Source organism: Budorcas taxicolor, chromosome 5, assembly GCF_023091745.1.
Source record: "Budorcas taxicolor isolate Tak-1 chromosome 5, Takin1.1, whole genome shotgun sequence".
NCBI lineage: Eukaryota > Metazoa > Chordata > Mammalia > Artiodactyla > Bovidae > Budorcas > Budorcas taxicolor.
This window is the reverse complement of record NC_068914.1, coordinates 40988901-41014479: the sequence shown is the minus strand read 5'-3', so window position 1 is coordinate 41014479 and position 25579 is coordinate 40988901. Positions and strand designations below refer to the sequence as shown.

The following is a 25579-nucleotide window of genomic DNA, read 5'->3' as shown; positions in this document are numbered from 1 at the left end:
AGGAGTCTGGTGGGCCACAGTTCATGGGGTCACAAAGACTCAGACACGACTGAGTGACTAAGTACATATTCCATTTAAGACGTTTGTTTAGATTTGTACGTTTTGAGATTACTCACGAATTAAATATTTGAGGATTCTTTGTATCTCACTTTTATTTAGGAAGTCTTTAAAATAAAATGAGGTTCTTTAAATTGATGCAATAGAGATTTATTTCCTTAAAGTTAAGGAATAAAACAGTCAAGAGAAGCATCTGGGACTTAAAAATTTGCTCATAGATATTTTACTTGATAAAATAAGTTTATTTATAATTAGAGTAGCAGTAACAATGTGATGCTTATGAATAGCTTGCTGCTTGTAATTGTTAAATGCTTGTTTTGGTGTTACTCCAAATAGTTGTTCTTTTGACTTGAAGATAAAACAATTCTGGCATTGAACTAAAGGAGTTCCGTGCTTTTCCTCATTAAGAATAGTGCTAATGGCACGCAGAGCATTTCCCTAAGGGATACTTGTGTTAGCTCAAACATTGAGTATCCTACTAATAATTGAACAACAACAAAAAGTTAGGTCTGTTTTCTACACATTTCTTATCAGAGTACATTACAGATTGTCCCAAGGGATTGTTAAACAAATGACAAATAATTAGTTACTTGAAATAAATCACTTAAAACTTTTTGGTGCCCTATCATATTTTTAGTTGTTTTTTTTTTTCCTCTTGTTGAAAAATTAACAGTTGGGGGAAATGCCCTCCATCTCAAAGAAAAAAATACTTTTTTGGTTTAATTTATATCATTGTGATAATATTGAAAATTGTCATTTAATTTTGAGACATCCTAGTGCAGAAAACTTAAGTTCAGACACTAACTAATATTTTAATTCTCTTATCCAAGAATGTGAATGATGGGTTGAGTGTGTGTTTTGGGCCAGCTACAGATATTTTTTAAAACTGTTGTTCTTTATATATTAAATATTTATGTTTATGTGACCTTTGCAGTATCCCTGAGACATAAATATTTTTACCACTTTATAAGTGGGGAAATTGAGACTTACAAGAGTTAGGCAACTTGTTCAAGGTTATAAGCTAGTAAGTGGTACCACTGCTTGCTTATTGTGTGGATTTAATTTACCTGTTGAACTTTAGAACCTTACCCCAAGTAAAGGCTTTATATTGCTTAAATTTCTCTTTGCCCAAATATGAAGGTTTTTCTTAAATAATCCAGGACACATTATAACTCTTGTGTTGCTCTTTTTTTCCTCCATAGCACTTAACAACTTTGGCATAATCTCTGATCTCCTTATTTATTATGTTTCTTTATTGTTTCTCTTCCTCTACTAGAATGTGGCCTCTGTTAAGTCTCTACAGAAAGTTTTTTGTTATTGTTAACTGGTGTATCCTAGACACTTAATAGCTATTTGATAAATGTTGACAGAATGAAGAGCAAAAGTATTTTAAAAGGGCTTTTTTGTTCTTGTTGTTCAGCCAAATCTTTTATCTAATGATTTGCTTTTGCAGATTTTTGTTTGACTGTTTTTTGTTGCTTCCAAAAGGAAACATGTTTCCAGGGGCTGTTGCTTAGATATAATACAAAAATAGGATCAATATTAATCTTTACAGACATTATAAAGCTCATATCAGTACAGAAAAATTTGATATCATTTCAGTATATTAGCACAGTTGAGACAGCTTAGTGAAAAAGTGAACATGAAGACATAAAGATCTGCAAGCCTTTGGAATAAATAATGGAAGAATTTAGTGAAGGGCAAAAGATATAGCTAAACATTGAATTTTTCTTTTTGTGAGATTTTGTATGCAGAGATGTTAGTTCAGGTGCTTTACCGGAACAAATGGGAATGAAGCTTCCCATTCATTCACAGGAAACAAATGAATAAACTTACGATATTTTGGTGGCTTAACAAAATAGGAATCATTTCTTTCTCATTTGAAGTCCAGGCTTTGCGATGGTGGTTTGAGTGTGCTCTGCCTACTTAGTCATTCATAGACCCAGGATCTTGGGGCTCTGACATTACCAGTTTGTGGTTTCCAAGATGAGCCAGGATATCAACATACAGCTGGCAGGTTGTGGAAAGGATAAGTACAGAGTCATGCCTAAGGTTTTTATGGGCCAGCTCTTGAAATGGCATCCATCACTACTGCCCACATTTTATTGGCCAGGTACATGTCCACACCTAACTTCAAGGAAGAATGGGAAATATGGTCTCTGTGCCAAAGGCAGGGAAATATATTTGATGGATAGTTAATTTTTCTCTGCCCAGTTCAATAATTTGATGTCCATTTGGTTTAGTGGGAAATCCAGGCATATGCATGTTGATAGGTTTATGTTTTTTTCTGCATGTATTTTAATTTGCTTTGAAAGCATTCATTTGCCTGATGTGAAAATAATTTTAAAACTGAAAGAGATGTTGGAAGACATCTTGTGGTACCACCTCATTTTGTAAATGAGCTTAGAGGTGGTATTGGAATTGGAATCTGACTTGTTTATCTACCCTGATAAATGTTTTATATTAACTCACTTTGCTAGTTAGTATCTGGTACTTTACACTGTAAATGTTTTCTGCAAAGCCAGCAGCTTTCATTTGATGATCTTAGATCCTGTATCTGGTTGAAGACTCTCACTTCCTTTTGTTTTACATAGATAAAATATTTTAATAAAATATTAATAAATTTTATTAAATTTACATAATAAAATATCAATAAATTTTATTAAGTTTATTTAATAAAATATTTTAATTACACAGATTTAAAATATGTAGTTTAAATTTGCATTTAAACATGAGATGATTCAGGGTACATTTTTTGTGACTGCTTTGATTGCAATTAATTGTTTATATCATATTACAAACTTTCGTGGTGAATCCTGTAACTGTGAGAAAATCTGTCATAGGCATTTTCTGGGTCACAGAGACTGTTTATGACCATTCTTTTAAGGTAAATGTTGGATACACACTACTTAGACTGTCCCAAGTGTAGGCAGGTCTTTTCACCCAGTTTCTCTTTTTATCTCTGAACATTCTTACTGTTTTTCTGAAATCCTGTTTCATCAAGTTACTCTTGACATCTGTCAGTTGGTAAGGCTTGGGGTGGGAATGCTAAGTAGGAAGCATGGGTGAGAGAACTTCCTACTCAGTTTGAACATACATGCACCAAGTCAGAGAGGTCCTTATTCTAACAATAGTGTCCCTTAAAGTAATTTATTATTACTTCCTAATATGATCAGGCACATTGAGCTAGGGTGACATTTTGGAAGAATAATGGCCTCTAAACTATGAGCTAATACATTGGAAAGAAGACCAAAAAAACCATTGCTTTGTTTAAGGAAGTTTTAAATATTGTCTTATATAGTCAGCAAAAGCAAGACTTGGAGCTGACTGTGGCTCAGATTATGAGCTCCTTATTGCAAAACTCAGGCTTAAATTGAAGAAAGTAGGAAAAACCACTGGACCATTCAGGAATGACTTAAATCAACTCCCTCATGATTATACGGTGGAGGTGACAGATAGATTCAAGGGATTAGATCTGGTAAACAAAGAGTGCCTAAAGAACTGTAGATGGAGGTTCATAACATTGTACAGGAGGCAGTGACCAGAACCATCCCTAAGTGAAAGAAATGTGAGAAAGCAAAGTGGTTGTCTGAGGAGGCTTTACACATAACTGAGGAAAGAAGAGAAGCAGAAGGCAAGGGAAAAAGGAAGAAATACACCCAACTGAATGCGAAGTTCCAGAGAATAGCATGGAGAGATAAGAAGGCCTTCTTTTTTAAATTTAATTTAATTTTATTTTTTAAGTACTTTACAATATCGTATTGGTTTTGCCATACATCAACATGAATCCGCCTCGGGTGTACACGTGTTCCTGAACCCCCCTCCCTAAGAAGGCCACCTTAAATGAACAATGCATAGAAATAGAAGAAAACAGTAGAATGGAAAAGACTAGAGATCTCTTCAAGAAAATTGGAGATAACAAGGGAATATTTCATGCAAGGGATCTAACAAAAGCATAAGAGATTAAGAAGAGATGGCAAGAATACACAGAACTATACAAAAAAAGTCTTAATGACCCTAATGTGTGGTCAGTCATCTAGAGCTGGACATGATGGAGTATGTGAAGGCAAGTGGGCCCTAGGAAGCATTACCATGAGCAAACCTAGTGGAGGTGATGGAATTCTAGCTGACCTATTTAAATCCTAAAAGATGATCCTTAAAGTGCTGCACTCAAGGTATCATCAAATTTGGAAAACCCAGCAGTGGCCACAGAATGGAAAAGGTCAGTTTTCATTCTAGTCCCAAAGAAGGGCAATGCCAAGGAATGTTAAAACTACTGTACAGTTGCACTCATTCCACATGCTAGTAAGGTTATGCTCAAAATCCTTCAGGCTAGACTTCAACAGTTCATAAGCCAAGAACCTCAGATGTACAAGCTGAGTCTTTGAAGAGGCAGAGGAACCAGAGATCAAATTGCCAACATGCATTGGATCATGGAGAAAAAAAGGGAGTTGCAGAAAAACATCTCCTTCATTGACTGAAGCCTTTGACTGTGTGGATCACAGCACACTGTGGAGAATTCATTAAGAAATGAGAGTACCAGACCACCCTACCTGTCCACTGAGCAGCCTGTATGTGGGTCAAGAAGCATCATTGAGAGTCGAACATGGAACTGACTGGTTCCAAATTGGGAAAGGGGTGCATTAAGGCTGTATATTGTCTCCCTGCTTATTTAACTTTTATGCACAGAGTGCAACATGTGAAATGCCAGTCTGGGTGAATTGCAAGCTGGAATCAAGATTGCCAGCAGAAATATCAACAACCTCAGATATGCAGATGATACCACCCTAATGACGGAGCGTGGGAGAGAGTGGAAAGGAACTAAAGAGCCCCTTGATGAAGGTGAAAGAAGAGAGTGAAAAAGCTGGCTTAAAACAACATTCGAAAGGCTAAGATCATGGTATCCAGTCCCATTACTTAATGGCAAATAGATAGGGAAGAAGTAGGAATAGAGACAGATTTTATTTTCTTGAGCTCCAGAATCACTGCAGATGGTGACTACAGCCATGAAATTAAAAGAAGCTTGCTACTTGGAAGGATAGCTATGACAAGCCTAGGCAGCCTATTAAAAAACGGAGACATCACTTTGCTGATGGAGGTCCGTATAGTCAAAGGAATGGTTTTTCCGCTAGTCATGTATGGACGTGAGAGCTGGGGCATGAAGAAGGCTGAGCATCAAAGAATTGATGCTTTTGAATTGTGGTACTGGAGAGGACTTGAGAGTCCCATTGTCAGCAAGAAGATCAAACCTGTCAATCCTAAAGAAAATCTACCCTGAACACTCACTACTGAAGCTGAAGCTCCAAAAGAGCCTGATACTGAGAAAGATTGAAGGAAAAAGGGGGAGGGGACGGTAGAGGATGAAATAGTCAGATAGCATCATCGACTCAGTGGACGTGAATTTGAGCAAACTCTGAGAGAGAGTGGAGGAAAGAGGAGCCTGGCGGGCTGCAGTCCACGAGGTCACAGAGTCAGACACGACTTAGAGACTGAACGGTAGCAGCAACAACAGAATACTGTTCCAACAAAAGTTAATGCCCAGCATTCTTATTTTAGTAATTCCCACTGCAGTTTAATTCAGTAGTTACAGAGGGCTCTTGTACCAGACACTGACGTATTATTTCATATAAAACCTACAATGTAGGTAGATGTTTGTATTTTACAAATGAGGAAATTGAAGTGCAGCAACTTAATAGACTTCCCTTAGTTTATACACCTAGTAAGAGACCGGTCTGACTTCTGGACCTCAGATATCCTCACTTCAAGTCTGCTTTCCCTTATGATTTTATCATATTTATTTGGGAGGAAGGCTGGAGGCAGGGAGGTGAGTCAGGAGGCTCTGGCAGTCATTCCTGGTGTGGAGTTAGGACATCTCCATTTTGTCTAAGCAGTGGGGAGGAAGAGGAACGGGCATGTTCTTAGAATATGGCCTTTTTAAAAAGTGCAAAGAAAAGGGAATAAACTAGGAAAACCTTTAGGTTTCTGGTTTGGCCAGCTGGTTAAGCACGGATGTTATTTATTAAGAGATGGAAGACAGATTGGGGTTTGGATGTGGTTAATGTGGCACCCGAGCAGTTCCCTGGTGGGTGTAGAGACTCGGGGCACAGTTACAGCCCTGGAGGCATCACTTATAAGCTGTAGTTGAATTTACAGACAAGGATAGAATGGTCCAGAGTAAGCGTAGAGAGAGAAGAAAGCCAAAGACTGCATATGGAATCTTAGCTGAAGGAAATAGAATGGAATATTTGATGAGCTAGGGTCCCAGTAGCAGAAGCCTGTCTCCTCAGGTTGCAGTAACAGGTTGTGAGGTCAGTTCAGGGAACCTTGGTTTGTGTGAGACACATTCAGGAGAGGGGAGCAGCTGTTTCCATGCAGAGGAAGGGGTCTGGGGAGGGGACTGCCCTGGGTCCTAGCAGACAACCAAAGGACACACACACCCAAGGGACATGATTGTGCTTCCTTCCTTTCCTCCTCTGCTCTCTTCATCCTCCAGTGGTTAAAGAGGGTGAGCGATGAGAACAGAGCAGAGGTTTGATGACTGGTAGGGAGAGGTGGAAGCAGACATGGAGGCAGGCCTGTAAAGTCCCACATGGGCAGGATCCCCAGTCACCTAGTGACCATCATTTTAGTGGAAGAAGTCATGGGAAAAGTTTGGTGATGTTCCCAGTATCAGTCATGGCTCATTTAGCTGAAAGACAAGTCAAATGAAAGATCATGCCAGCAACATCTGAAAATCAAGAAATGACTGAAGAATTATCAGGATGGTTTGATGGATTGTTTATGATGTATCTTAAATCACTTGGGAAGCAGGTTTTATAATACGTGTATTTTAATATTTTAAGGGAATAAAAGAATACATTTAAAATTCTAGGTTTATATTGATTGGTAATAATTTATATTCCTGTTAAAATATTTTGACTATCACTCCAAGGGACAAGTGAGTTGAAAGTGCTGACAAGAATTGTTTCAGGAAGTATTCTAGCGATTGCAATAGGAGAAGAGTGTGATCCTCTCCCAGGGTCCCAGAGTCAGCTCTAGGGGATTCAGAAGCTCTCCAGATTGCTGTTAACTTTTCTGCTCATTCAGGTTTGCTTTTAACAGATAAACTTTACTCAGTGAGGTGAAGCAGAGAAAGAGACTTTGCTGCAAAACAGACCTGGGCTGCTTTGTTGGGGAACTGTGACAGCTGCTTCATGGAGTGCTTTGAAAATTAAATGGTATATGTTCGTGGAAAGCATTTCTTACTCTGGGACATAACTGTTAACAAAAGTTGTTTCTCTTCCCCGTGGAATTTAGCAGAATTAATCTGTAATAGTATGCTAAATCCTAAAATTTATTTTCATTTTAGGTAAAAACTCAGTAATACCGATTTGCCTAACATACACTGTTCAGTGGTAAAGTAAAAGCCTTGCTCAGATAGACAAAAATCCCAGTTAGTGGATTTGCATTTGTTTTACTGTTGGTAGTACATATTTATTGTCTGTATACAAGTTACATGTTTAAGAATACATTTTTTTAGCAGAGTGGCCTGTGAATCAAACCTAGATGTGATTTTAATGTTTCAGTAATCTGGTAAAGGTAACTTGTGAAAAAATTCAGGTTGTATTCTTTAAAATAGCTATAAATGCCATTTTAAAGATTGAGATATAATTTATGTATCATAAAATTAACCTTTTTAAATTGTACAGCTCAGTGATCTTTAGCATAACCACAAGGTTGTGCAGCTATCACCACTAGCTAATACCAGAATATTTTCATCATCCCTAAAGGACACCCCTTACCCAGTGGCAGTCATTCCCCATCTCCCTTCCCTCATCCCAAGACAAGCACTAATCTGCTTTCTGTCTACATGGATTTGCCTGTTCTAGACATCTCATAGAAACAGAATCATACAGTGTGTGGCCTTCTGTGTCTGAATTCCTCACTTAGCATAATGTTTCAGGGTTAATCTATGTCATTGCTTCTATCAGCACTCTCTTTTTTGTAGCTGAATAGTATTTCATTGTGCATATATACTACATTTTGTCTAACCATTCATTAGTTTTTGGACATTTGGGTTGTTTCTGCTTATGATTATTGTTAATGATACTGTTATGAATGTTCGTACAAGTCTTTGTGTGAACACGTGCTTTCAGTTCTCTTGGGTATATACTAAGAGGAATTGCTGGGTCAAATGTCAGATAGTGTTCTATAACACTAGAAGCTTGGAAAGAAAGTTGAGATTTGTAGTTTGAGTTATGATGAAATCACTGTATGATTTTTGATGGAGATTTGGGCGGAATGTATATTGCTTAAATATTATAAGAATAAATAAAAATAATCAGAAGCCTTTCATTGGGTTTCCTTGTACATGTTCTCATAGAAAAAGATGGAAAATAACAAATTACATAAAAGCAACCTACAGACTTCTCTCTTACAGCTGATTTTGTAAATAATTCTAATTGGGTTTCATCCAAGACAGAAGCAGAAGGGGAAGGCATTGTTTGATAGAATATGGCAGTAGATTGAAAATTTTCACCTTGGGGATTATTCACTGGAAATAGCGGATGTCCTTTTCATCAAGTTGGAACATAACTTGTTTAAACATCCTTTTACCTAGATGTGACCAAAAATGCTTTCAGTGTTTGGGGCCAGATGTCCTTGAACTTTCTCTATGGTATATATTGAAACCTAATTTCTATGGAGTAGAAGTTGGTCCCCTTATCTCTGAGGTGACTTAATCAAACACACCACAAGAACAACTTAAATAATGACTTTAGATAAACTTGAAAATGTAATATTTGACAGCCACCCACCTTAATAGAGATTAATACCACAGGTGAATTTTTAGGGCTCTTATTCCATATCCTTTTTTTCCTGTATGAAAATAAATCAGATAAGCCCTGTAATTCTGAACTTCATCGGTTTAAACTCTATAAGTTTGTAAGAATGTGTCTTTCTTAGTGGACTTAAATCCAGAGTACTATAGATAAAGGACAATTAGATAGTTCTAAACATTTGAATACCAAATACCAATATTTTTGTCAAAACACTTGAGTTTCATAAAGCTATTGAGGAGGAACAGTCCTATTATAAATTGCATTAGAAGCAGTTTACTAAGCATCTGAGTCAGTTTTGTATATGAAGTACTGTCTTGGGGAATGGAGAAAGGAGCAGAGTTGTATCAAAGGGATGATTCTTGCCTTCCTAGTTCTAGGGTGTAAAACAGGTGATCATGCAAAGCCTACTGAAGCATTTAATTGAAGTATAAGCTTTATGTAGTAGGTTTGAAGAAATGAGTGCTACCTTGATTAGAATGTATCAGAACATTTAAACTCTTTACAGGTAGAAAAAGATGTGAGAGAGAGCAACATAGGCACAGACTAGCACAGAATTGTGAAAGAATACAGGTAAACGAAGCTTGGAGAAAAACTGACCTAGGGGTTTAGTGGGGAAAATGAGAAAAAATGAGTATGTTTTACATGGAGTTGAATAAGGTAAAGTGAGAAGGGCTTGAAGTTACTCCTTCAGTGGTCTGAGTGAATTTCTAGCCACAGTTTGTTCATCCATAAAGTAAGGATAGTAATACAGCCATGTAAAGTTACAGTGAGCTCTGAAAAGCTGGATGTGTCAACTACCAGATGCATTATCTTACACTGACACTCGACTTAGACACTACCAATATTTTTTTTTTATATTTAAAAAAATTGTTGTTGGAGACTTCTGAGTATATACCCAAAAGAATTGGAAGCGGGAATCGAGCAGATATTTGTACACTCATCATCATAGCAGTGTTAGTCACCATACCTGAAAGGCGGAAGCAACCCAGGTGTCCATCGATGGGTGAATAGATAAAATTCAGTGTATTCGTGCAGTGGAGTATTGTTTGGCCTTATAAATTGGAAAGGAAGGGCATTCTGACACATGCTACAATACGGGTACATGCTCCGTGAGATGAGCCAGTCTCAGAGGGACAAGTACCATTTGTTGGCTAGTTGCTCAGGCGCATCCAACTCTGTTGCGACCCCATAAACTGTAGCCTGCCAGGCCCCTCTGTTCATAGGATTTCCCAGGCAAGAATACTAATGTAGGTAGCCATTTCCTTCTCTAGGGGATCTTCTTGACCCAGGGATCAAATCTACATCTCCTGCCTTGGCAGGCAGATTCTTTACTACTGAGCCACCAGGGAAGTCTGACAGATACCATATGATTCCATTTATATGAGGTACCCAGAGGAGCTGAATTCATAGAGACCAAGTAGAATACTGGTTGTTAGAGGCTGAAGGAGAGGGAATGAGAAGTCATTTAATGGGCATAGAGATTCAGTTTTTTGTTTTTGTTTGTGTGTGTGTATTTTGAGAGTCCAAACCATGTGACTTTGTGGGCTCTTAATTCACTGACCAGAGGTCAAACCTGAGCCCTCAGTATTGAAAACATGGAATCCTAACCACTGGACCTTCAGGGAATGCCCAGTGGTGGGAATTGGTTGCAGAGCAAAGTCAGTGCACTTAATGCAGCACACCTGTACACTTAAAAATGGTTGAAATGGTTGATTTTATGTTCTTTACCCTGTTTGGTGAATTATATTTTTTATGTGCATTTATTCATAAAATTGCAGAATTTTAGCAACATCATTCAGGGAAGTGCTTTGTTCCAGAAGCAAATGGCATTCCTGTTCAGTTGCCACATAATTTGGTTTCACTAAGATGAATTCTTTTTGATATTTCAATAGGAAGAATAGTTCATACCAGTCTAAATTTGAGAAGTACCACAAAGATCATGGTATCTAGTACTTTTGTTTTATAGTTGAGACATAGTCCTGGAAGTTGGTTGTACTTAGTTGATTTTATTAACTACAAATCATTTTTTAAAATACATTCATCAAAATAATTTTCCATGATTTGAGTTGGCTCGTGGATAAAATAATTCTACAACTAATGAATTCAGCCAGATACCTGTTTCTATTCATAAAGAAGTGATGTTCTGCCAATATGTTCTCCTGTAGTTAGTATCTTTTTTAAAGTTCATTCAGTATTAGGAATGGTATTTAAAATATTAATTTGCTTTTTCACGCTTGTTTTCTTTTCTTTTTAAAAATTCTTATTCCTCTCCCACTGCTGAACTTTGAAACTTGAAATTATTTCTCTTTGGTTATGCAGGCCATTTCACCTCTGTGGTTCTTGCCCTAAATTGAGCTCCACTTCTCCCCTTGCACATCCAAACACTCCTGAAAGGACATTTACTCTAGGATGCCCTTCTTAAGCATTGTGGTAGATAGGTCCTGGAATTTCAGTCTTTCCTTGAACAGAATCAAATTCCTGGACATGATTTTCCCCCAGTGATCTCTGCAAACAGACTATCTCAGTGTAACAGGATTTCCTCTAGGATGATTTAAACCACCTTACGCAGAGAGCCAAGGTGGTAAGAGTTCTTGTGATGTTAAGTCACAAGTTTTTCCTGTTTCCGTCTGTCTTTATAATCATAGTGTATATATTGTGTTTTAATTTTTATTTATTTATTGTATTTTGTGCTCTTTTCTGACATGCACATTTTCCTATTTATTAACTGTCCCTGTAAAACATTTTAAATTTTAAATTACGGAATAGGTTTTCAAAAATGGATTGACCTCATTTAACTCTATTTTTGTACCTGTTATATCAGGCACAGAGGGGAAGTAGTGAACAAGGTCGTCATGGTATTGCCCTTCTAGCAAGGGATGGAAGGGGACATTTGTTACAGATTGTCACGTTATTTAAATATCACAGCCCTGACTAGTGCCACAGAGGAAGGGCTCATGGCACCAGGACAGCACATAACAAGGCCGTGGCTTAGAATATGGTGGCGTCAGGCAGTTTCTTCAGAGGTGCTATTTGGTGGAACGTGGAACGATTAGTACATGGGGTTGAAAAAGAGGAGAGCGTGGAATGAAGGCTGAGGGAGCAGCATACAAAATCCCCTGAAGTCAGAGAGGGCACAGTGTGGGCGAGGAACTGAAAACAGTCGAGCACAGAGTCCAGGAGAGACCACAGAAATATGTGCGTAAGTTATGTGCACACTCGGTTATGTGAGCATTCTATCTCACCGGACACACCATTCCCGAAAGTCTCCAGGGAAGCAGAATCAATAGCACTCATGAGGTAGGGGGATGGGGCAGGTAGGTAGTAATTTATTTTAAGGGCTTGACTCTCATGATTTAGGGGCTAGCAACTATGAAATTTGTAGAGCAGGCCAGCAGGCTGGAATTTCTTTAAAGAGTTGATGCTGCAGTCTTGAATCTGAAATCTGCGAGCTGGAAACTTAGGCAGCGTTTCTCTGCCATAGTTTTGGGCAGAATTACTTAGTTGGCAATCCTCATGCTTCGTTCTTAAGGTCTTCAGCTGGTTGGATGGGTGTTCCCTCCACCCCCACCCCTCACCATTTTGGAGGGTTGTCTGCTTTACCTAGAGTCTTGATTTAAATGTTAATCACATCTTGAGAGTACTTTCACACCCACATTTAACAGGTGTTTGGCCTGAGCACCAGATGAACCATCACATAGTATTACCGTGAGAGAGCAGAGAAGAGACTGGTTCAGTGTAAGTGATAACCTCTTTTCTGACTGATTTCCTCTACCTTGAACTACACACTGGAATTTGTACCCTGTCTGTCAAATCAGCTTGAGATTACAGGTGTGTAGATAAAGTCATCCTTCACCTATAGGCTTACACTGGCTTATACCCATTACACTGAGATAACACTTGCTTGATGAAATCATTGAGCCTTAAGCATAAAGCCCCAGGGAAGCTTGCTTGCACCACCTTCAACTGATAGAATCTTACATGACGAGAACTTTGCTGCTTGTATTTGCAGCATTTAAAACACTATTTTTGTTCAACATGGCCCTGAAATGTAAGCCAACTTTAGGAATCTGGGGGCAAGATTATGCCTAGAAATACTGAAGAAGTAGGAAAATTCAGAGAGTGTTACTCAAACAATGTACTTTTGTTAAAGGATTTGTATGGATTTACGTATCCATCTTTGAAATGTATAACTACATGGGTATAGTTATATACTATATAAATGTATAACTCTCTGCCCATAGCATGAGTTGATGTAAATGGGGGTTGAAATTAAGCAGGTGCTTATCAACCATGTTAATGATTTTCCTCTGTATTCTAAGAGCCATGGAAAGCTATTTAGGCTTTAAGCAGGGTGGTGATGTGGTCATTATTATTAAACTGTTATTAATTATAGTTATTAAATAGGCAAAACAAGACTATTTACAAGACTATTAAAAAGTCTGTGGTGTGAGAATGGATGAGAAAGAGGGGGAAAAATAGATGACGGTAAGGCCAGGATCCTCTTAGAATTGGCAAAACAAAGATGGCTAGGTTTAGAAGGAATATTGTGAATTCATTGTTGATTATGTTGATTTTTGAAGTCCCTCTGATGGGATTGTCAAATATGCGTTTGGATATATGTGGTTCTAAACCAGAGATGTAAAGTTGGGAGATGGCAGCATTAATTGAAGCCAAGTATAGGTAATTTGTTGGAGAAGGAAATGGCAACCCTCTCTAGTGTTCTTGCCTGGAGAATCCCAGGGACGGCAGAGCCTGGTGGGCTGCTGTCTGTGGGGTCGCATAGAGACAGACACGACTGAAGTGACTTAGCATAGGTAATTTGAGAGCGTAGGACTGGCAGAGACTAAGAAGACATGGCCAGAGAGGTAGAAAAAAGGGGAACTAGGAAAAGATGCAGTAAAAGGGGCCAACGGGAAGCTTGTTTAAGCGAGGGGAAAAGTGGTCAAAATGCTGAGTGCTGCTACATAATTAAGACTGAAAAAATGTCCATTAGATTCATTAACTGGCATAATTTTAAGTTAGAGCTGTTTTGGCCTAGAGATGTGCTCAAGCTGGAATGAAGTAGGCTGAGAAGTGTGAGATGTGGTTATTAAGAAGCTACTTTAAGAAATTTAACTGTGGAGGGGAGTAGAGATATCGGGCAATAGTTGGGAGGAAAGATATGGCCTGTGGATGGGAGAGATCTGAGTGAGTGTAAATGTTGACGGCATCCAGTAAAGAACATCAAGTGGGAAACCTCAAATAAGGAAGGAAGCATCTGCGTTAAGGGTCCTGCTAGGACTGCATCTTGATCCTGAGGACAGGCACCTTGGCTGGCCTGTCACGATGGAACACCTGTCTACAGGAGCACCAGGGGTGAAGGAGATAGAGTACCAGTATTTGATTTTCTTAAGTTCCTATTGTAGTCATCAGTGTCCAAACAGGAAACAGAAAGTGCTTTGTTGTTCAGTCGCTAAGTTGTGTCCGACTTTTATTTCTGAACTTATTTTCCTCTTCCTATTTTTTACACTAAAGCCTTCAAAAAGAAGACCAAGTTTCTTAAACTGACAGTAATGATAATAATTTTAAGAAACACTTTTTTCCCTGTGAGTATTACCTTATAGATGAAGACATAATAAAATAATGCTGAAAAGTATGGGTATAGAATTTGGTTGTTTTAAAACACTTGAAAAAGTATAGCAGTATTTTTGACCTTTACTGACCTCTAATTCAGAGTGGGCTCTGTAGGATTTACATCTGGTGCAACTGGTATTATTACTCATTAGCTTTAAAAAAAAAATTCAACTACTGAAGCAGAAAGGATTTAATTTGAAGTATGAGGAAAATGTTATTTTGAATTTTGACACTTTAACCTTCATTATTTACAGTGTTTTGGGTTTTTGACCTAGGAACATTTTAAGGAAGAGCCAAATTATCTTTTAATTTTATCTCATGTGATTGTCTATTTTTGCTGCTTAAGGGAACAAAAACTAACCTGTATAAGTTCTGTTAAAACCTACCAGAATTTTGGTAATAGCCCTTTCTTAAATTCTTTAAAAAAAGTATTTTTCTGAAAATCTTTGCCCTTTCTCTATAGGAAAGGGTAGATTTTTAAGACTAATGGACTCATGAAATACAAGGAAGACTCTGAACAGATTTCTGTGTGAGCCATCTTAAGTTCAGTCACAGGAATGTTTGCTGAGTGCAGTGCCAGTCCCCACCAGCTATCCCCAGGTGGTGTGTTCTCAGAGTCGAATCTAGGGCTGATGGAATAGATAACCGTCAAGCTTTTGTTGAGCTAGATGATGATTAGTTTGAAGTTCATTACTGTGAGATTCTTACTAATTCAGTGGTTGTTCCTGAGTAATTTTCCTGTTGGTTTTTCAGGACTGCAGGAATATGTGGAGGCTGTCTCTTTTCAACACTTCATCAAAACACGATCACTTATCAGTATGGATGAAATTAATAAACAGTTGATTTTTTCAACAGAAGACAATGGGAAAGAAAATAAGACTGTAAGAATTTAAAATCATATTTCACATTTATTACATAGTTTACACAGCAGTGTGATGATTGTAGGGGATTCATTGGCTTATAATGCAAAGAATATTGAGATGAAAATGTTCTTTCTAAAGTGTGATTCCATAGATTCCCAACTAGGGAAATGGTCTTTCTAAATACATTAGTTAGTGGCTCAACACCTGTGGGTAGGTGGGGGGAACAGCACCCATTTATGTAAGCGTTATGGAGCGGTCATTGTGTAACCCCACTCTTAGTTTCCTGTGTATCTGCTAGTGCCCTGTATAAATACTATCTCATTCAATCCTTCTATTAAACTTACGAGGTAAGAATTACTACCCTCATTTCACATACGGCTTTTACAGAGTCTAAGTGACTTTTCAAGCCCTAGTCACGCACGTGTGCAGCCGACTTGGGAGCCAGGTGTCCTGAACCCAAAGCCAGGAGCGCCCTCGCCACTCTCCCAGTGTTTCTCACCGTGGGCCACGGGGCCCTGTGCCAGGCATCTACCTCAAAGGTTTTAAAGGATTTGAGTTAGAGACTTTAAATTAGGTAGCATACAGCACATGCCACATAGGTGCTCAGTAGTTAGCAGTCATAAGGGCCAATGTAATATGATACAGTGAGAGATGTTGATTTAATCACTGAGTTCATAATGCTTGTATCTGAAATAGTGTAATTCAACTTTTAAACAAGTACTGTTTTTTTCCCCTGAGTTTCAAGATATAATATTCAGGCCATGAGATAAAATTTTGAGTATTAGATAGTCTCCTAAGATATTAATACACTTAAAGGTACAGTTAAACAGTTTTTTTTCTTTTCTTTATTTTTGATCAGTTTCTCTTTCATTATTATTTTAAAAAATCAGGTAGGCAGAAAGTGGAAGAAGGTATGGAAAGCATATTTTCTTGAACGTTAATAAAATATTAATACTGAAAAGTGAGATAAGTTGGCATGACGGGTATAGCTTACTTCAAGGAAACCATATATTTTCTCAATTTTAAAAATTATGTGAATTTTATTGAGGAAATTCATCTTGAGAAGTAAAATTCTTTCATATTTTTAGTTTCATTTAGTGAAGATTGAATTACAGAAAGAAGTAAGGGGCGCTTATGTGACCCTGCTTCTTAAATACATTAGGCAAATTATGATACTTTCCTTTCGATTCTCTGTAATTCAGAATGGAAGCATCAAGGGCAAGAAAGTAAAGAGAAATGGGAGTAAATGCTCTATTCTGAGGATTTATGTAGTAAATTATTCTAAGATTAGGATGTCATAATCATACACGTGTCTTCTCAAAATGTTAAGACCACATTCATAAATAATATTTCCTTTCAGTGCTAGAGATTCATCTTGGTGCTAAAAATTCTGGAAATCCAATAGGGGAAGGTATTTTGCTCTGACTTGCATATTGAGAGTAGTGTCAAACCATTTAATTCTTTAAAACTTCTTCTGAAAAATTCAAATGCACAAGAAAAGAGGAGAGAATAGTAATACATGATCTGGAGTCAATAATTGGTAATATTTTGTCTTATTTGCTTCATCTAAATGCTTTTTGCTCAATTAGTTTAAGTTATAGGTATCCTGATATTTTTCCCCTAAATACTTCAAGTCCATTGTGAAAAATTGCATTTTAAGTAATTTTATTTTCCCTGGTTTCTAATATATATTATCAGTAAAGCAGAATTTATTTCCTTGACAGTTTGTTGATTTTTTTAACATGCTTTTTTCTTCAAAATCAACTTTTTAGTTATATTCAGGGAACTCCTTCTAATGATGGAAACAAAGAACAGTAATGTTTTCTTAAGCAAAAATTATTTGTATAAATGACTTATAAATACACCAGCCGCTTCCCCACCCCCCCCACGACTCCCACCATAATCTATTCTTTCCAAAAAGATGTCAGTTCTCTTAACAGTTAATAGAAATGAAATATAGCAGGTCAGGCTAATTGGGGAGCTGACTTTGGATACTTACCAAGTTCTAACCATTAACTAGTGATACTACCTGCAGTGTTTCTGGGACCTCATTTCTTATACTCCATATTGAGAAGATTGGAACATATGGTCTCTGAAAAGTCCAACAGTGTTAGGAGTCATGTCCTGGATACAAAGCCACCAGAATCATCTATAAGACCTAAATTTGACTCTGTCATTTGCTCACTTAATTTTCAATGTCTCTATTACCTGTAGGTAAAGTTCCAGTTTCTTACTGTGGCTTTCTCCCCTTGCTCTATCCCTTGTTCTGTCTTTCTAGACTCATCCCATACTACTTCTTACTTGAAATTTTACTCTAAAGAAATACCGCACTAGTTCCTCAAGTACACAGCACAATTCTCATCTGCATTCTGTTGCAGTTCCTTCTGCCTGAAATGTCCTTCAATATAATTGCAGCCCACCTAAGTCTCATCAGACTTTTAATAACAGTTCAGACATCTCCTCTTTCAGAAAGAATCCGTTAGAGAGAAGTTGATGTGGAGAGAGGAGATTGGTGTGGTGACGGTAATGGTGATAGCAGCTAACATTTATTGAGTATTTACTTTGTGTTGGGCACTATGCCAAGAACTTGGTAAATGTTATCTCATCCTTAAAAATAAACCTCTGAGGTAGGTACTGTTATCCCATTTTACAGATGAGGAAACTGAGGTTTAGAGAGATGAAATAACTTGCCCAAGGGCATACACCTTATGAAGCAAGGTCCTGGAAGAGGTGGGAGGAGATGGGTCAAGGTCATTTGGAAGAGTTAACCTCAAACAAGAGGAGGGACAACTCATCATCTGAGACTGAAGGATAGAAGGTAAAGATGGATGTGGACATAAATAAGTTTTTTTGTTTTGTTTCGTTTTGTTTTTAGGGATAAGGTAATTAAGAGAGCTTATGCCAGGGGATCTGGCAAATAGCCAAGCCAGTGAAAGAAGGCAAGATTGTTTACTGAGAGTGAAGAGGTTTGGGATTGAGTAAGGGGCTGAGGAGAAAAGTAGTGAAGGTTTGAAATAGTGTTCAAAGAGACGGGCGAGAGCCATCTAAGAAATAAGTGAAAGGATTGGTGAGTAATTTGTAGTGGTACAAACGCTATACAGTTGTGATCATTATTATTATTTTTTAGCCTAGTGGTACTCAGTACTTGAATAAAGCACTAACAAGAATAGTTTTTAATACTGATTCAGGGTGTGTTTTTGCTGGGCAGGTGCAGTAGAAAAATAGGAGTCTGAGGAAACTGAGGAGGATATAGCAAGAGAGTGTTAAATCATGATGGTCAGTGCTGAGTGGGGACAGAGAGGCCAGAAAGGGACTAAGTGACTGAGAAAATCATGACTGGATCATAAACCTGGAGGGCTTTATGATTTGCCATTTAAATATGTAAGTCATTGTCATGGGATGAAGTCATTGAGCCTTAAGAATATTTTATATGTCAAGTGAAGTTGGCAGTGGTTGATTTTATAATGATACAATATTAGATTTCAGAATTATCTTGAAGTCGTAAATTCAACTCCTTGCTGAGGGCATGAGTTCTTCTTATAACATCTTGAATGGTCATTTAACAAAATGGATGATTTTATTTAGAGAAGATTAGTATAATTGACTTGCTGTTGATTTTGTACCTTATATGTATACATAGTCACTCTTTTTCACAGTGTATTTTCTTTGTGTGTGTGTGTGTTTTTTTTTTTTTTTTTACCAGCCTTCCTCTGATGCACAGGATAAGCAGTGCGGTACTTGGAGACTGAAAATCACGCCTGTTGATTACCTTCTGGGAGTGGCTGATTTAACTGGAGAGTTGATGCGAATGTGTATTAACAGTGTTGGGAATGGGGACATTGACACTCCCTTTGAAGTGAGCCAGTTTTTACGTCAGGTGTATGATGGGTTTTCATTCATTGGCAATACTGGACCTTATGAGGTTTCAAAGAAGCTGTATACTTTGAAACAAAGTCTGGCCAAAGTGGAGAATGCTTGTTATGCCTTGAAAGTCAGAGGTTCAGAAATTCCAAAACATATGCTGGCAGATGTCTTTTCAGTTAAGACAGAAATGATTGATCAAGAGGAAGGCATTTCTTAGGGTAGCATTACTCAGTTGTTTTTCTCTTAAGAACTCCTAAGAGAGACCAATTTGTAAGACTGTTATTTAGTATATCATTTGACTTTATTGTGGCTTTAGAAATGTTTTCAGTTGTACTTGTTTTAAATTGTATACAGGCTGTACATAAAATTACCAAAATGAATCATTTCTTATATCTTACTCCTGAAAATTTGCATACAGATGTGTTTGCATATATGCCTATTTGAATTTTTGTTGGCTAAACTTTGTCATTTATCTTTGTTAAATGTGAACATGCTTCAGAGTGCACTTTCTGCCATACCTGTTTTAATTTACTTTGTGTGAATTTTGGAGTGGTAATATTTAGTGGAAGACATTTATAGTTTAAGTTGGTGATTTTTTTAATATATAGAAAGATTTCTTAGTTACACATCTGGACTTGAGTTTCCTGTTTCAATTTCTTGGTAATATTGTGCCAAGCCTCCAAAATAGGTTTATTCCATAGAATTAGAATTAAAATTATTATTAATGTACTTTAATTCTATGAGGTATTATAGTGAGAATTCATACTATATTCTGGCTAATTTTAGGTCATTTTGAATCCATATGAAACAGCCTTCCAGAAAAATTGACAGGTACCCAGATGTTAGTTTCTACATTGAATTTTTGTCCTTTATCACAGAAAGTCTGATAGAGAATTGGCACTAACATTGTAATATTGTCACTAATGTTTGAGTTGAATTATATAATTGCACACACAACTGAAAAGCTAGTGATTATTTAGTAATTTTTCTTGTTATTATATTTCATTAGGCATGTTTGGAGGCTTTCCTATTCTAACATCTATAAGAAATTACATCTAAATAATCATAATGAAGTTTTGAAATCTTTGAAATATTAAGTTAACCCAAATCTTTATAGTTGTCCAGTTGTGTTAATTGATACATAAAAAGTTGCCAAAGAAGATTTATCACATACAATTCAGCAATAAGACAATTGTCAACACAGTTGGGAATAACAAGTAGTATCACTAGTAATAGAAGTAGCATCACTAGTAATATTTAGAATTGGAATTTGCCTACTAAAATTAGTTATAGATTATTCCCTGTGGTGTGAAACTGACTTGAGCATGGCACTGTTGGCTGACAACTAGACATTTCCTTTTGGTTTTGTGAGTTTTGAGAGTCTGGATATTGGATTTTATTTTTGGAAAGATTAGCAGCTCTGTTTGCAAGGGCTTATTCTTAAGTGTAATTTTCCAAAAATTATCACCTAAAGGAAAATAAAATATATACATGCCTAATAGACTAGGTTTGTTTGTTGTTTGTTCTGGTGGTAGTATGTATTTTTGGTTTCCCTATTCAAAGATACTGAAATAGTTTTATTACATATTTTTGTTTCTTTTGCCACTTGAAGTTGATGAATATCTTATAGATGTTTAAAATTGAACTCTTTGAATAAAGTATTAAAATGTAATAGTTTAGCTTATTTTTTGATCAGTTGAGAAATACTTCATCAAACTGTTACGAATTTTTAGCCTTAACAGGAAACTTGATACAGACTTGCTTAATATAGAGATTTATGATTTCTTAAAATGGGTCCAGAGGTAGTGAGAGTTTCAGGAAAGACATCCTTTCACCTCTCATTGACCCAAACTGGAGAATCCCATGGACAGAGGAGCTTGGCAGGCTATATACGTCCATGGGGTTGCAAAGCGTTGGACGTGACTGAGCATGCATATCCCTTTAAACCAGCTAGTGGAAAGGAAGGTGAGATCACTTTAATGTATCAAAGTGTCCATTATCTGAGAGAAGAGTGAACACAAGAAACTGAATTAGGGTGTTACCATCATAGGGGAAGGGGCAATGGCCTTTGGGTTCATAGTCAGCACTATCTGCTACAGGTGGATTGATGACATGGCTATTGATGCATTTCTACATTACATGTTATACTAACACAGTAGATGTTAGGCCTGGATGGTAGAGGATCTCTAAATATATCCTGAATGTCTCTCAGTTTTAAAATGGTTGCTCTGATACCATCACCTGTGATAATGTTTTTCATCTTTATTATAAAAAGAGGCTGGTTCTAGGTAACATGGCAAGTTCCTGAAAAATTCTAAAATAAAATTGGGTTATTTCTCTCATAAGTAATTACTGCATGTATTAAATCAGTGTTTTTTCCATAATAAAGATTGCAGAACCCTAGGGCTTTTTGAAAGTGCCTCAAAGAAAGGTGTTATTTAAATGAGAGATTGGTGAAATGGATTAAAAAACTTAATCCAAACTCTCTGCTAACTACAAAAGACTCACTTTAGATTGCGACACACAAATAGATTAAAAGAATGGGAAAAGACATTCCATGGAAACAGTAACCAAGAGAGCTAAACAAATAGACTTTAGCACTTTTTTTGGCTAGAGACAAAGAACAGCATGGAATGGTAAAAGGCTCAATCCATTGGGAATATATAGCGATCATAAATATATATATATATATATATAAAAAACAACAGAGTCCCAAAATACATGAAGCAAAATCTGAGATAATTGAAGGGAGAAATAGTTCAGCAATAATAGTTGGATAATTTAATACCCAGCTTCCTATAATGGATGGGCAGACAAGACAGATCAGTAAGGAAATAGAGGACTTGAACAAGTAAACCAAACCAGAGCCAGCACTGTGATTGTGTACCATGACCAACACTGTGGAATTCCGTCTCAGGAATGCAAGGTTGGTTCAACATGAAAATCAGTACATAAGTTGTATTAAGAGCATGAAGAGGAAGAAACATGATGCATGTCAGTAGAAATGGGAAAACCATTTGACAAAATCTGACACCCTTTCATGACATAAATACTCAACTAACTCACAGTAGAAGGGAAATTTCTCATCTTGGTAAATGCATACATGCATGCTCAGTCACGTCCAACGCTTTGCAACCCCATGGACGTATATAGCCTGCCAAGCTCCTCTGTCCATGGGATTCTCCAGGCAACTTCTCCAGGGGATCTTCCCAACCCAGGGATGAAACCCAGGTTTCCTACCTTGCAAGCGGACTCTACCATCTGAGCCACCAGGGAAGCTCCTGGTAAAGGGCATCTGTAAAGCACACAACATTGTAATGGTGAAAGAACTGAAAGTTTTCCCTCTAAGATAGGGAACAAAGCAAGGATGTCCAACATTGTACTGGAGGTTCTAGCTAAGGCAATTAAGCAAGAAAAAGAGGGGCAGATTGTAAAGAAAGAGGTAAAATTATCTCAGTTTGGAGATAACATGATATTATATGTAGAAAACCTCCATAAAGAATCCTTGAAACCACTCAGACCATTAGGACTAATTAACAAATTAAGCAAGGTTGAAGGATACAAGGTCAGTATATAAAAATCAGTGGTGTTTATATACAGTAGCAATTAGAAATCTGAAAATCAAGACAATAATTGCATTTACAATAGTATTTTTTGTTGTTTAGTCACTAAGTTGTGACTAAGTTCTTTGTGACCCCATGGCGTTGCAAAGAATAAAATATATAGAAATAAATTGACCCTAAGTGCAAATTGTTGGAGAAGGCAATGGCAACACACTCCAGTACTCTTGCCTGGAAAATCCCATGGACGAATGAGCCTGGTAGGCTGCAGTCCCTGGGGTCGCTAAGAGTCGGGCACGACTGAGCGACTTCACTTTCACTTTTCACTTTCATGGCTTGGAGAAGGAAATGGCAGCCCACTCCAGTATTCTTGCCTGGAGAATCCCAGGGACGGCGGAGCCTGGTGGGCTGCTGTCTATGGGGTCGCACAGAGTCGGACACGACTGAAGGACTTAGCAGCAGCAGCAGCAGCAGCAGCAAATTGTACACTGAAAGCTATAAAATGTTGCAGAAGAAAAAGGCACCCTGTGTTCTTGGAATTGTAGATTTAATATTGTTAAGATAGCAATACTCTGCAAATTGATCTGTAGGCTCAATGCATTCCTTATCAAAATTGCAATTTCACTTTGCAGAAATAGAGATCTGATCCTAAAATTCATTTGAAAATTCAAAGGACACAGAATAGACAACAAAGTCTTTGAAACAAAAAACAAAGTTGAAGGATTCACATTTTTAAAATTTTGAATCTTAAGACAAAGGTACAATAATCAAGATAGTGTAACATTGGTGTAAGAATAGATACATAGATCAGTGCAATAAAATTCAAATTCTAGGAAGAAATCCATATATATATCTATGGTGAATTGAATTTTTAATTAAAGATTTTATTTCTCGAGCAGTTTTAACTTCACAGTAAAATTGAGAGGAAGGTACAGATATTTTCCATACATCCCCTGACCCACATGTACCTCTCCTGTCGTCCCCCAGCAGAGTGGTTGGTGCATTTGTTAACAATGAATGTGACTACATTGACTTGTCATAATTGCCCAAGGCCCATAGTTTATAATACAGTTCACTGCTGGTGGTGCACATTCTGTAGGTTTGAATAAGTCAATAGATTTTTGACAAAGGTGTCAAGACTATTCTATGGGGGAAGAATAGTCTGGTGCTGGGACATCTGAGCATCCCTTGAGAAGAATGAAGTTAGATTCTTCAAATTCTACAAAATTTAAGGGCTTTCCTGGTGACTCAGTGGTAAAGAAGCTTCCTGCCGGTGCAGGAGACACGGGTTCTATCCCTGGTCTGGGAAGATCCCACATGCCTAGGAGCAAGTCAGCCCATGACCCACACGTATTGAGCTTGTGCTCTAGAGCCTGGGAGCTGCAGCTACCAAAGCCTGCATATTCTGCAGCCTGTGCTTCCCAACAAGAGAAGCTATTGCAGTGAGAAGCCTGGACACTGCACCTAGAGAGTGGCCCCACTTGCTGCCACTGAAGAAAAAGCCCTCTCATCAACAAGACCCAGCACAACCAAAATAAACAGAATTTTTAAAAAATTTAAAATAGAGCAAGGACAAATATAAAAACTAAAACTATGAGATCCTTAGAAACAGGTGTACATTTTCTTGACCCTAGATCAGGTAATGGTTTCTTGGGTCTGACATCAAAAGCACAAGCATCAAAAGAAAAAAAATAAATTGAAACATCCATCAAAAGTAAAACTTAAAGACACTGTCAAGAAAGTGAAAAGGCAGCCCACTGAATGGGAGAAAATGTTTGCCCATCATAATCTGATAACGGTACAATGATAATAGGTAAATGTATCTAAAATATATAGGGAACTCTTAATATTAAGTGACAACCTCATTTAACAGTAGGCAAATTGTAAAGATAGTTTTGTAAAAGTGACATGCAGATGGCCCGTGAGCACAGGAAAAGATAGTAAACAGCATTAACCACTGCATGTGTGTGTGCTGAGTTGCCTAGTTGTGTCAGACTCTATGACCCCATGGACTGTAGCCTGCCAGGCTCCACTGTCCCTGGAATTTTCTGGGCAAGAATACTGGAGCAGAGGGAAATGCAAATCAAAATCATAAAGTACCACTGTACATTCACTATATATATATATTTTATGTCTTCTATATAATGAAAGAAGGAGAGAGAAGGAAAGGAAGGGAGGGAAGTCAAAAAAAACGGAGAGGGAGGCTTGTGTATGAATATTTCCAACAGTGTTACCAACAGCCAAAAAGTGGGAACAACCCAAATGTCCATCAACTGATCATACTCCTGCCATGAAATATTTATTCAGCCATAAGAAATGAAATGCTGTTACTTGCATCATGGATGAGCCTGGAAAACTCTGCTAAGTGAATCTAGATATACTTGGACCCAGAAGTCAAGAAAGTACCTCATGGTCAATAATTTGTTCAAGTCAATAGGTGTCACATTTGCAACTCATAATCTTTTTTGCTGTTAAGACTTGGAAGGTTTTAAATGATTTGTACTTTAAATTCCAACCCATGGGTTAACAGTAGGACAATAGGACTTACTACCTTTTGTCTACAAGTGCATTTATATAAATTCAGTTGATTGTGATGTAGGCAGGACATGGTAATATTCACTCCTCGATACCCCCTTTATACATAATTAAATATATAAGTAGTGTAACTAAGACCTAGAGAGAGGTTAAGTAGCTTGCTCAAGGTTACCTACTACCCTAGACAAAGATTTGGGATTAGAAACCATGTCTAATGAAACTTAGGTGACAGCCTTTCTGCAATGGTACACCACTTTTTGTGGTTCTT

General features: G+C 37.4%; 1 protein-coding gene across 1 annotated transcript in view; it reads left to right on the top strand.

Moving 5' to 3' along the window:
* TSNAX (translin associated factor X) overlaps positions 1-20714 on the top strand; it is a 34085-nt gene extending 13371 nt beyond the window's left edge. Inside the window, exons 5-6 of the mRNA XM_052639486.1 lie at positions 15243-15370; positions 19056-20714. Of these exons, the coding sequence (XP_052495446.1) occupies positions 15243-15370; positions 19056-19433 (506 nt within the window). The 3' untranslated portion in view covers positions 19434-20714. The remainder of the gene's footprint in view (positions 1-15242; positions 15371-19055) is intronic.
* Positions 20715-25579: the final 4865 nt, after the last annotated feature.